Here is a 13575-nt window from a genome sequence, read left to right on the forward strand (position 1 = left end):
AACAATGATGATGACATATTCATTAGAATCATCAGTGACATCACGAAGTTTCCTGGTAAGTGCGTATGACTGGTATCCAAATTATGAAACACCGTGCACCAGGATGTCCTATATTACCGTATACGGCAATCTAATGTTTTGGCACACACAATGAAAGGGCGTAACCTATGAATATTTAGTAAAATTACCATGATTACAACGACCGTGTACCTATCCTGAGTGTGGCCAACACAATGTTTCACGAGGTGACAGTCCATGTACGAGTCGGGTTCTACTAACTATAAAGTAGAACTTTCTGCAATTAATCTCAGTGTCAGTGCGACAGCACACAACGATCACGACACACGCAGTGGGAACAACGAGAAGTTCACTGTATATACAGTAAGGACAATACGAAGACTTACTACAGTTGTCAACCTTTGCATGACCTAGTGTTATATAATGTCGATGTTTCAAACATTGTTCGTTTTCTTTTCTGTTTACACTACAGCAGGTAAGTTTGTAAAGTTATCTATATTTTTCTCATAATTACCGTAGGCCTAATACACACGCACACCATGATCAGCTATGCATAAACATGTGCGTGAATTGAAACTGAAAGTCAATGTTCAACTTCACAAAGTTGGGCACATTATACTGTGTAGTTCCTCTATCGCTGTGGACATCATATGTATATCAAGCTCAGCTATCGTAGGTAATTTAGCTGCATGTCACTTAGCTTTCTGTTCTTGTTGAGAAAAGCGACAGAATGTGAGCAAACTGACCAACATGCAACGGTGCATTGGCGAAGACTTCAATAAATAGTCCATAGCTAAACTATAAACAGTTTTATAACAAATCTGAACAAAGTAGGCCTCTCTAGATCTTGTGTTGTAGCTATTTGAGATACTTGTTGCCCGGTAACCCTATAATCGTTAGCGCTACCAATGGAGTATAGTTAAAAACCACTACTTGCCCCCCAAACGAAACTTTTCCCCCCATAAGCTTACATGTTAATTGTTGTTATATACTAGTAATTTTTATCATGTCCTTTCGTTGTTTTTGTTCCTTGAAGTAACAATTCAACTGAACAAAACAAATTCAGCAGTTGTATACATGTATCAGTATGTAGATAACACACACACACACACACACACACACACACACACACACACACACACACCATTTCATGATCAACAGTCTAAGAAGGAAAACCTATGTCTACAAATAGTACAACTAACTGTGTTGCGTGTTGTATATTACGACAGGGTTAGTGGTGACGGCCGACCCCTATCACGGCAAACTTATCGGCACTTTTACAACCTTAGCGCATGGTGTGTCTGGTACAGTGTATGCAGTTGATAACAGCCGTCTGAAAATTACTAATTTTATATATGACGGAGGAGCACCAGGTATGTGACTCTATGTGAAAGTCGTGACACTATCAGGAAGCAAGCGTTTATTTTTAGAAAAAAAACATGTTTTACCAGCCCACGTGAAAGGGGCAGTGAAACGTAGCGGAAAGTTAAGGACATTCACCCAATGCATAAAATTTGATACGCATGACGAGAAAAGACCTGCTATGTTATGTACAAAGGGTTCATTCGTACAATATTCTTTTGTTGTTGTTCTCAGTAAAACAGGACATTCACGCCTCTACTTTTCAATCTCTTACTGTACCAAATTCATAACACTCTTTTGTAATTTGGATCAGTTCTGTTTATTTTTTTAAATGAAAAGTTGAGGAAACCCACGACCTTCAGGCTTCCATCAAATAAAAACATGTATCGTATGGAAGCATGGAATTTAAGTTACTTTCACTGGTACAACAACTTTGAAAATACTTAAATCTCCAAGTCAACAGGAACAAGGTTCGACGTTGTTAATGGTAAAAATGGCAAACTGCCAGGACACCACGCGTACGAAAATACTTACGAGTCCAATTGCATATCACTATCACTAAACTAATATGCCCTTCGAAACCAGTTTTCCTTTCTGTCAGATTAGAAAATTAAATGGACAAACTCGTTTTCTACTAAGTCAAATTAATTTTGCCTTAATCTGATATTATAATAATACAATCTGTATAGATGCATTTTTCTGGGCTGGTAGTACAGACAACCCAAGTCCATCGGGCCAGATTATACCGGACGAGGAGAACAGGTGAGTAAACATACTTTTCCAGATAAGGGCAGGGTCACTTTCATCGCAGGTAGAAGATTTCGTAGCTAGTGTTATTGTTATTAACACCGTAAAACCCAAAGTGTACATGCATATCCGGGATCATATCCGGGCTTCGTCTTTAGTAGTTTGTGTACAGTCGTACGTCATGGTAGTGCTAGTTTAGATAATATGCATGCGTGGATTTCTCTTCACCCCATCGGCGAAGGTCGCTAGTGAGGGCGATAGGCTCGGGTGTTCCACCCTCGTATCATGATATCAGAAGAAAGCTCGAGATCTAGCATTTAGGCTAGCTCAATGAGAACTCCCCTCCCCATGACAGATGTGCTCACTAGATCTAATTTTCAGTCCCTACCTGAAATATCGTTTGGTTCTAATAATAAATATATGTATCACCGAGGAACTGTCAGCACTGATATAAAAGGTTTCCAATTATTACACATACATGTAAGCTTATAGCATGTGTGTGTCTACGAAAACGCTAGCGTTAATTCGTTGTATCTACCACTGTCCCACCGGGGATACTCTCATTGAAACTTATCGATATGTGTCGCACACGGGGGTTTACTTTTGGGGTGTCCGAGTTAGAAATTGTGCTTTTTGTATTTGTTTTGTCTGAAAATGGATCACGAGAAAGGCGCTCACACAAAAAATTCATGAATCACTGTATTTTTGCACATCAACGTTCGTTCGATTCCATTGAGTCTGCAAAGGGAGTAGGCCTAATTATTTGCTGTTGTTCATAAAGACTAGACGGGTAGGATTTTTTTCGCTCCCCCACCCGTACCCACCCCCGGTTAACGGTTACCAGTCCACTAATAATGTGCTGCACATGTGTTCCCCCTCAGGAGTTCACGACTAGGTGCCTATGATAATCAAGATATAATAATTACATTGCCAGAAGGGTCAACAATAAACGACTTCAAATGGATTGCAGTCTGGTGTAGACAATACACGGTAAAGTATATATATTTGTATACATTTTTATATACTTGAAATGCAGCCGTAGTGTTGGGATGTATATGTAATGAATTCGAAACATTATTTTTTCTGTAATTTAAACTAAATAATCAAAATATTTGCAACTGCACTGGTCGCTAGATTAATTTGATAATTTAATATTTGTTTGCATCAATACATTAAATATTAATATGATAATGAGAAAAATATATGTTGGATTGTGCTAATAGTGGGTGTTACTAACAACTGTTCCACTCATACACTTTGATTTGTATATGCACATTATGTTTGTATGGTGTGATGTTTTAGTCTTGTCGTCGCTACATAAATGCTCTGGAGCCATTAATGACATTCGTATGTATGTAAGATGCTCCTTGTCGTACCATCCTATCAACCACCACGTTATAAGTCTATCTGCTAGACCGTTGGGCTTACTCTTTTGATATTATCATTATTAGGCGACTTTAAGATCGCACTGCACCTAAAGTGTACTGTACTGACAGGGACATCGGGGCTTGACCTACGCGGCACCAGAGTTTCTGTCACCTCGACTTTTGTTTGGCAAACCTTCAACAACAATATTTTATTCCATTGCTCCACATAAAATTGAATATGGTCTATGTCATTATACCCTAGCACGCATGAGCATAAATGGTTGATTGTTTTCCAGAAAGTGACTTGAAATCAGTTTTGTAGCCACTAATACCTGATGTTTCGTGAAGGGAATAGACATTGAATTTTGTAATCGTCAATTTTCATATCGTATTTGGCAGGCTAATTTTGGACAAGTGAATATCCCAGATAACTTCGACGCACCATCAGAACTTGATCTTGGAGAGTTTTCACAACTTGCTCACGGTCTTCGTGGACATGTGTATATTGTTGACGCAAAGACATTTCGAATTGAAAATTTACACTATGATGGAAATGGACCAGGTAAGTTTAACCTAGATATTATAGGTCAATCGTACATGTACCCGATTTCGGTTATAATATTGCTCAGGTAGTTGTTAAAAGGGGTACAACGTTAATGGTGGGGCTGATTTTTATATTAATTGTACATAATTATATATATATATATATATATATATATATATATATATATATATATATATATATATATATATATATATATATATATATATATATATATATATATATATATATATATACATAGGCATACCTGGCCTGTTGTACATATAGACACGAGGCCGCATTACGGTATTATAGTAAACAAACGTTAGGAGTTTCACCCTTTTGAAACAACGGCCGCAGTAGCGTTGTTTGGCCGGAGTTGAAGAGTTCAAGTCTACCACACCAGGACGCACTCAGGACTGTAACATCTCCACCCATCTCATTGTCCCCATTATGTTACCACACTGTTGTCCTGTGAGACAAACTCCTCTCTTCACACCACAACTAATAACAAATGATTCACTGCATGGTTGTAAACAACGATTTAATATTACAGTACAGCGGTTACTAGCATGGGATGCGGAACCGGTGGCAACGGTGGATGCTAAAAATCACAAATTAATATAATGCAAGGTTATATATAATACAATGGGTCACAAAAAAACATGTAACCCATCCCTAATTCCATGTTCTGAAATATTCCCAAGGAACCCCTAATACCCCAACCCTCCCCCTTTAATTAGTGAAGGCTACCTAAATACATATATAGTGCTGTATTACATTACATATTTAGATAGTATTCCAAATTATTTTGCATCTTTCAGCCAAGGACGATTCGACACGTAGCTATAGTATAGAACAACTACGGTATTAAACCCCATTTTGTTGTTTGAACCCATTCAACCTTGCTTGTCTGTGGTATACCAGTATTATACACGTGTTATATTTGATACACCGCTGGTTTTAGTGGAGAATAGTCAGACTGTGTCACTTTAAAGGGTTATGTGTCAGTCCCGGATCATCTCATTAGTGTTATCTTAATAATCAGAATTACTGGGACTCACTCTTTTGTTCTGAGCCTATGGCTGTGCCAAACAACCGTACTTCACACCTACTATTTTATTTTAATCCTAATTTGTGTATTTTCTTTTCAGATGCATATTTTTGGGTTGGAACAGGACCGTCACCACATGTTAACGGTATAAGGATACCTGACGAAAATGGACGGTAAGAATCTAATGTAGAGATATTAAATGTAGGTCAAGTTCGAAAATCTAAGGCGATGATGGCTTACAATGCAATGAGAGATTTGACCTTGGTTTTCAACATATAAAAAATCAGGATATCTGAATATCAAAGTCTCAGTGATACCACAGACAAGAATATACTTGTAGTATAAAATTAGACCGATTGCCTTTTTGGTGATTTTGGCATCTAACTGCTGGCACCACTACTACATACCACACCACACCACTACCAACATCAGAACATATCAGTCAAATCGCTTTCGGTGAATCGGTTGTTAGTTTTGGTGTGAGAGTAGAGGAGTGAGTCTATCTCGCAGACATGAAGGAGAAAACCCGTTGTAAGATATTTAGGTACTTTATAGTGTAGTGTAGTGGAGATGTCGACCTCAGTTCCGAAAATGTCGGCACTGTGGTCTTCTACGGCAAGGTCTAGCAATGTTTGCAAAACCAAAATAACATACGTAGCCAGATAATGAATGTATGATATCCACCAATTGAAATTTTGAACAGCTGTTGATTACATATGACCCGATTTGTGAAATATCACGAATATTGAAATTGGACTAATTGTCTCATCAAAACATTTGCTAGTGGTTACCTACACAATGAGAATACGGAATGTTACAATATGAGCCGGTGGATAATGATGAATGACATGGATGGACTGATATATGATCGCAAAACCTCTTCTTTACCACACTAGAAGTGATATGAGATGAATTGTTTTCTTTGAACTATATACAATTATTCCTAATTACCTCCTGTGATAAACTGCTTATCTGACTTCTTATAGGCTTACCAGACTCTACGCTTACAATGGTCAGACTGTCTCCATCACGATGCAAGATGATCTGACTGTCTTTGACATCGATTGGTTGTCGATGTGGTGTGTCCTGGCTAGACAGAATTTTGGTCATGTATTCATACCAAATGATTTAAATATTCCACCATATGTACCCGAAATGCAGGAGGTAAGACCATATTTCAGAGTTGATCTCCATTATTTTCGAAGTAAAGATATTAATTTGTTCAATGAATAAACTGATCAAACTCTATGTTGAATAAATCTTGTTTATTAAAAATGAAGTATAGAGGTCGCTTTATCATTCGTCTGTGTCTCTACGGAATTATCCCCTGTCAACAAATCTCGAACACATACAAGTATTTGTTACGTTTCACAAATTAATCTCGCGATACATTCGGCATTGATTACCACAACTTACCGCAAACTACCAATATTACGATCATGAACTTGTTATCAATGTATTGATTTTGCAATTTATAGACAGTAACAAACTGCGAGGCTGTGAACGACAATTTCCACGTCAGTTGGACGCTGGTTGATGATTACATCGATATTGAGTTGAGTGGTCGGGTTGGCTTTGGAGAATATCTTTCTTTTGGTATCAGTGGATCGGATACTTCAACTAGTATGGTGGGTTCTGACGTCACAGTTGTATGGAATGACAAAACAAACGGTGTCATGGTGGTCGACTACGATCTCAATGCGTATGCGCAGGTAGGAAGACATTATGTACAACCACTCCCATGATGCAATTCTTTATTTTGCTTTGCTAGTTTATAAAGTAAAGTCTTTATAGTGTATTGAAGTAAATCAGAAAGTACAGGTTTCCGTAACTTTCCAATATTGTCAGAGAATGGAACCCAACGTCGACAGTTGTTATTAATATCTTGTCAAAGGACGTCAATGATTTTATGACTACGTATACAGTAAACACTTTCCCTTCAGATTTTCATACTGAGAGGGGTGTCACGTATTTATTGACGGATACCCAATCCCAGGGTGAATGACCTGTACTGACATAAAATTGACTGATGAACTAAACGTGCAACCTGTAGTCATACAATATGCGTTTAGTCTCGACTACCATGATGCATGTACATGTGCTATCATTAGATTCCACTTGGTAGCCAGCATAACCAGTTACATTTTCACCAATGACCTGACCTTCTCCTATAACTCCAATTATAATAACATTATCACATAAATCAGTATAAATATACAGTTCCCCTAATTATTAAAAAATGTAACACAAACGAGATAACTATCAACTCGTCCTCACCTTTTCGAGGTGATGTGCATCGTATTTCTCGTATATAAATGTTTTATTACTTCTTCAGTGTAGTCAGGGAAGAGGGGCGTGTCCCGACACCATGGTAACCGGTGGTAGGAATGACGTCACTGATATATCTTCACTAATGAAAGATGGTATCACTACAATTGGATTCAGGAGAATGTTGAACACAGGTGAGACGCAGGGCCAGGACGTGACGCTTTCAAAAAGAATGTTTTAAAAAGTGTGATCGCAAAAATGGGTTTCAGTTGTAAAATCAACAATGATATATGGATCTCCCCCATCTTCTTTATTTACAAAGGTATATCGCCAATGGTCTGAACACATGATAGAAATTGGCGAACAGGTAACGCAATACCTTACATCCTAGCTCTGAAGGAAAAGTGTAAACTTTCTGAGAGTCGCTTTCATTAGTAGGTTTCAGGTCCAAACGAGACTAGACGAATATTATATATTGTATGATCACTGTCTCCAGTACAAAAATATTTTCTCTTTTATTATTATTTATTATCTCTTTATTCCAGGTGATGCAAATGACAAGATTATACCAACTGACAGTGACGTGTACGTCGTGTGGTCGATAGGATTTATTAATGACAACGGTGTTGTGGCTAAACATCATACCATACCAAATGGTAAGTTGTATGTGTGGCTGGCAGTTAACTCTTTGACCAAGTTTATTTTATGTGTGCCTTATAGTTACATGACGCATTTGCCTTTGATAGTTTTTGCAGCAAATAAGCAAACAAACGTTAAAGTATAGTGTATGTATGTGCCTGTGTGTGCGTACCTCTGTGTTTGGCTGTATGTGTGTATGTGTGTGTCTGTGTCTGTTCATACATATATATGGCAGAACTTTCATTCGAGTGAATGCCAGTGTATGTCTCTCTATTTTGATTTTACTACTTGTTCATATCACCTTTCAAATGTCTAACTAAAACGTACATATTGTATACAAGTATATTACAACCATCTACAACAGTCACACTTTAAACGCCAAGGCTAAGTTCCGTCGGCAAAAACAACAGTTCTGAAAAGATAAGGCAACTTCTCAGTCGTTGATTCTTTACTACATCTTTTGTTTTGCACAGGAAATGTGAGAATAAATTTTGGTCGTGAGCCAGCAAACAACTGTCCAGTTTTTCCTGATACGACCCTTGCACCAGTAACCCCATGGGAACAGATATATATCACAGGTAACGACAATAACACAGAGTTTGTTGCTCGAATTGGCCAGGCCGGTGGAAGAAGAGGATACACTGCTCTCACGGGTAAGTTTGTGTATTTGTGTCGAGCAGGTTAATAGATTTTTGATATTCAATTCTTGATGATTTTATTCCTAGTTTGTGAACTCTGACTTATCGTTGTTTTTTGTTTTCACCGCAGGCCAGGTATCTTGGGGTATAACATGGTTTATCAATGATAAGTTAATTCCTATACTGAAACTACAACGAGGAATGAATTACACTTTTGTCGTAGAGGGCGGTAACAACTCTTCCCAATCTGCCCAGTATCATCCATTCTACATCACAGACGATCCAATAGGTGGCTATATACAGAAAAGTGCCCAAGAGAGACAGGTTTGTAAAATTATGTAATTATTTGGAAAGCACAATTTAGTTCTGAGATCAACTCTTGACTGAAATTACGTAACGAATTATTGCCACAACATATGTGATATTATTTTTGTTTGTTTGTTTGTTTGTTTGTTTGTTTGTTTGTGTGTGTGTTTGTTTGTTTGCTTGTTTGTTTGTTTGATTCTGTGTGTATGTGTCAACCTTAATTCTATTATTAGGTATCCAAAAAGTAACCAGTGAACAATATTGTATCAAAGTATTGATGATGCAAAACTGCGGTGACGATAATATCTGTGCTAATTATTAGAGTTGTGGTATAGCACATACGGTAAACTTAACATACAAGTGGTCACGATCAATGAGAATTGTAGCATACTGATATTTGATGGTTGGTCGGTGACGTCAGCAACCACTCAGCTCGCTCACACTCGTGCGTATAATATCGTCAAGTGTTAAAAAACTATGGGTATGTCATAATCAGGAGGTAGTTTATCGCTATTCAATGCCATCAGATAGGGAGCAAATCTGTAGGCCGACATTTTTGGATTTTAGTGACGGGTGTGATATTCTGCATATCACAGTTTTTACTTTGAATATCCATATATCTGTTACTTTCAAACTTCTACTTTTCTTTTTAGGAAGTACAAGTTTTAGCTGGTGTGGAGTTTGATAGTGATGGCAATCCATATCCAACAGCAGGTATGGCAAAACTAATCTTTTCAAATCAGAATGATTTTTTTTTGGCCATATGCGCCTTTAATCGAGCAGGTTCCTGGCTAAAAGTCTATATTATTGTTGAAGTACAATGCGTGTATACGTCCCTATCGGTGCGACTTAGGAAAGACTCCGTCACGTAATTTTCTCTGTTCACGTGCAAGTCTGAACGCGAATATCGACTTAAGGGTGGGGACGTTGAATCATCAGGGATAGTAAAAGACGAGAAAAATACAAAGTAGACATTAGCAAAATAAGATAAAAGCAGTATTTGAAATTATCGATTCCTCTTAACAACGTCGTCCTGAAAATGGTTACATTACAGCTGGTCGTTATTGTGAGTTCGTTACTAAGGACTATGATCGTTCTGAAGAATCCGAGACTTTTGACGAGTATTTTCAAACACTGAGGTTGGAATGTCAGGCTGGAGAACCTGCTGTACTAAATTGGACACCAGATACAGTTGGCACATTCTATTACCAGGTAAGCAGCCTAAATTAATTGATGTCTTATGGATCGATCATTATCACACGATCCTTTTTATGCTTCCACTGAGATAAACTGATATTTGTGTATGACTACAAACGCACGTAATGTTATCAAAACTCAGCCCGTCGTGTCATTTCATTTGAACCTGAAAATACATGTTTTTCCATAACTGTTTCCCTCTCAATGAAACAATAGAGACAGTATCCAGTTCAAAATGTGATCATCGGATGCAAGTTCAACAAGTTCATTGTCAGATTAATAAGTTCCAATCATAATATGTCACCTAATAACTAACTCGCCAACTACAAAATGGTAAAGACGATTCAAAGTACTTATTTTTGAAAAACGCGGAGATATTTTTGCTTGACAGATGCAAATATAGTAATCTTCATGCAGAAACATTTTCAATCTTGTGTGACTTACTCCACCCCCTCCTTAATTCCAGTGTTATACACACCAATATCTTGGCTGGAAGATAGAGGTAGTCGATGACGTCGACACTACAGTAACTACGTCACAGGGACCTACATCGCCATCGACACCAACCGCTGGCGGCGCTACAGATAAACAGACACCCCCTGTGGTTGACGATGGGTCAGATGTTGGCGTATCCCTGAGTGTGTCATATTTTTGCATCTACTTCGTTGTTTCATTTTTCGCCCTTGAAACTGTAATTTCATTTTTCTAAATCACATTTTGAAAATACAACTCCAGAACTTTTTAGTAACTGTGCACAGTCATCTCAAACCATTCACATTCAGAAATATAATTGTTTGGTCTGAAATGATACAACGTACATTATCATGTTTTTTGTTTGTTTGTGTTTTTGTTTTTTTGCTAATGGAACGGTAATCAATTGCACTTTATCAACCAAGATGTAAAAAATCTCATCTAAATTACTGCTACACCACAAAGATCTTCACGTCCTTAGTTATCAGGAAAGGGATTCTGATTTGATAAGATGGAGATTTGTAAAATTCTTTTTATTAAATACATCACAACAAAGCATAGTATGCATGGATAATGGATTGGTGACACAGATTGGAGAGACTGTGCGAAAAGTGGATGTTTTTGTCATTTTTCTTCATAAACTTGCATTGTACGCTTAAAGTTTGTTTCGCTTAAAGTTTGAATCGGCTTCCATTGTAATTCGCAACGCTTCAACCATAATGTGTCGATGTTGATGGAAATCTGAGGTACAAATCACTTCAGAATAGGGGCGAGATCATATCAATAGTTCAATGTTGGACAAAAAACTAAATTACTTTAGTTCGGCCTCAGACTGCCCCCCCCCCCCCCTAACTAAATTGGTCAAACGTGAAGTTTCAGACAGTAAAATCAGTATATAGTAGTATTTTGGGCTATAAATAAAAACGCCCGTATGTAGTTATGAGGAAAAACATACTTCTTTTGTCGACACTTTGGTTATAGTGCCATGCATTTACTATAGCGAAAATTTTTCCGTTTCTCAATTCGACAACATTTTTGTTAGAAATAGTTGTATTTGGGGTACAAATCAGATCCATTAAAAGTACAATCGTTTTTGTAGGATGAGAACTAAAATGACTCAAAAAAAAACCAACCCGCAAAGTAAAAGAATTTAGTTATCCTACTACTATCTGGATTTAATTCAAAGCGTTACCTTCAAAATCAGCAGCAAGGAACTTCAGTAACCCTATAATTCCTGCACTTATAACTAGATGATTTAGCAGTAGTACCAATATGACACTGTTCGATTCCGAAATGTGTTATCCGCCATGTTTTAGTGTCCAGTCCTCTATATAAGTTATGGTCAAAGTCTGAAGTCGTCAGCTCGATATAAACTTAGTACTGTAATCCAGTCTAGAAAGACAAGCAATTTGTTTCTGTGGTTTTTCAAATAAAAATATCAATTACTTATCGCAGAACAATTGTCAGTTCTTGATTGGTTGCCTAGGGATACTTTCTGCCGGAAGATCCTTTGAGAGTTCCTTGACGTTCAGTTATTTTCTCCTGTTGCATGCATAACCGGAAACCGCTTCGTCTCTTAGAATCATCATATTTAACAGCAAAGTTATAGGTAGGTCAATATCTGTTTTCGGATTTGGCAACAAAGTGTCATATTTGTCATTTTTAACATCATAAAAACTAAATTTGACAGTTTCAAGTGTCATTTAAAACAATATTTTTTTAAATTTTCCCCTAGGAATTGGGTATTTTAACATTTTCATGAATTTAATCACGATATTTAAATTTGGGGGCTGTCTCCTGAAAAAATGAACATTTTTGAAGAAGAAATTACAAAACGAATCCTTAGGTTCAAACTATCCCATGATTACAATAATTGTATGCAAATTAGGCAAATCAACAAACACATTTTTACCAAAAAGGTAACACGTTTGTGGGGTTACCACATGCTTAAAATCAACAAATTTTGTCATACATACAATTGAAAATATATATAAAGTACACAATGAATGTAACTTAAATGTAACTTTATTGATTCAGATAATCAGATGGAAAAAGTTTCAAATTGGAAAATTATTTTATTGGTGTTTGTAATTTCTTTCCTCCAGTAATGGAAAAATGAACATGGGATTTGTCATGTAAACAAATTTAAAATACATTTACTTATCATTCAATAGTTAGCCAGTTTCAAAGGAAGGGGTCCTAAATTACCAAAAATGTGTTAATGAGGTCAAAGGTCAGTCACGTGACATAATTAAATATTCAAAATGGCATCATATGTACACACATATTTCCTTACATAGAAACGTGTATGTCTCTCAAAATAAGCGTGTCATGGGGTGGAGACTTTGGATGATTTGAAGCTATATACGTGCTCATGTATTATGCGTTGCTACGCAGTTGGTGTCTGTACAGTGTTTCGTTGAAGACACGTAATAAAACCTTTTCCCTGAATTTGTTAAATTCCCACATCACGACACTGTACGACATCGAGAATGTTATACAAATTGTAAGTGAAAGCGTTTTTACTAAACAGTTCTATAAATATAATGGTACTCCTTGACGAACTCACGCCAACAATTTTCTTCCAGCCAAGGCACATGACTCATTGAGTGTGTGACATCCTGATACTCGTACGAGTCGTAGTAGACATTACCTTATTCACTAAAACTACTTGCTTGTACCTTCAAAATCTCGGTTTTATAACTTCAATAGTAATCAATCCTCACATACCACATTTTTGTTAAGTCTGTTCGTGAGTCATTTTCTAATTTGCAATAATTTCTGACATTAATTGTACTAGTATTTAGCGATCACTATTGTCGACATGTTATGTATTGTTGTCATGTCAAAACTATAAGTCACTGTAACAATAAAGATTGTAAGTACATTGATATTTACATGATTTTCCAGTATTTTTGACTGTGAATAAAAGCATTTTTTCCTTTGTTAAGTTACGGCATTTATCAT

General features: G+C 36.9%; 1 protein-coding gene across 1 annotated transcript; it reads left to right on the forward strand.

The window, feature by feature from the left end:
• The first annotated feature begins 172 nt into the window (after positions 1 to 172).
• On the forward strand, positions 173 to 13529 carry LOC144446495 (protein Skeletor, isoforms B/C-like). The gene is made up of 15 exons (XM_078136268.1): positions 173 to 493; positions 1248 to 1391; positions 2070 to 2142; positions 3009 to 3117; positions 3894 to 4056; positions 5190 to 5262; positions 6076 to 6253; positions 6568 to 6801; positions 7425 to 7551; positions 7903 to 8013; positions 8470 to 8649; positions 8765 to 8958; positions 9594 to 9654; positions 9995 to 10152; positions 10604 to 13529. Exons 1-15 carry the CDS (start codon positions 442 to 444, stop codon positions 10844 to 10846), a joined length of 2100 nt encoding a protein of 699 aa, XP_077992394.1. The 5' UTR covers positions 173 to 441; the 3' UTR covers positions 10847 to 13529.
• Positions 13530 to 13575: the final 46 nt, after the last annotated feature.

The sequence above is a fragment of the Glandiceps talaboti genome, chromosome 15, assembly GCF_964340395.1.
Source record: "Glandiceps talaboti chromosome 15, keGlaTala1.1, whole genome shotgun sequence".
Lineage (NCBI taxonomy): Eukaryota > Metazoa > Hemichordata > Enteropneusta > Spengelidae > Glandiceps > Glandiceps talaboti.

Excerpts from the sequence above, each read along its gene's own strand:
- LOC144446495 (XM_078136268.1), top strand. The coding sequence starts at position 442 with ATGTCGATGTTTCAAACATTGTTCGTTTTCTTTTCTGTTTACACTACA. Across the intron at positions 1,392-2,069 it reads ATATGACGGAGGAGCACCAG|ATGCATTTTTCTGGGCTGGT; the intron begins GTATGTGACTCT and ends CAATCTGTATAG. Across the intron at positions 2,143-3,008 it reads ATACCGGACGAGGAGAACAG|GAGTTCACGACTAGGTGCCT; the intron begins GTGAGTAAACAT and ends GTTCCCCCTCAG.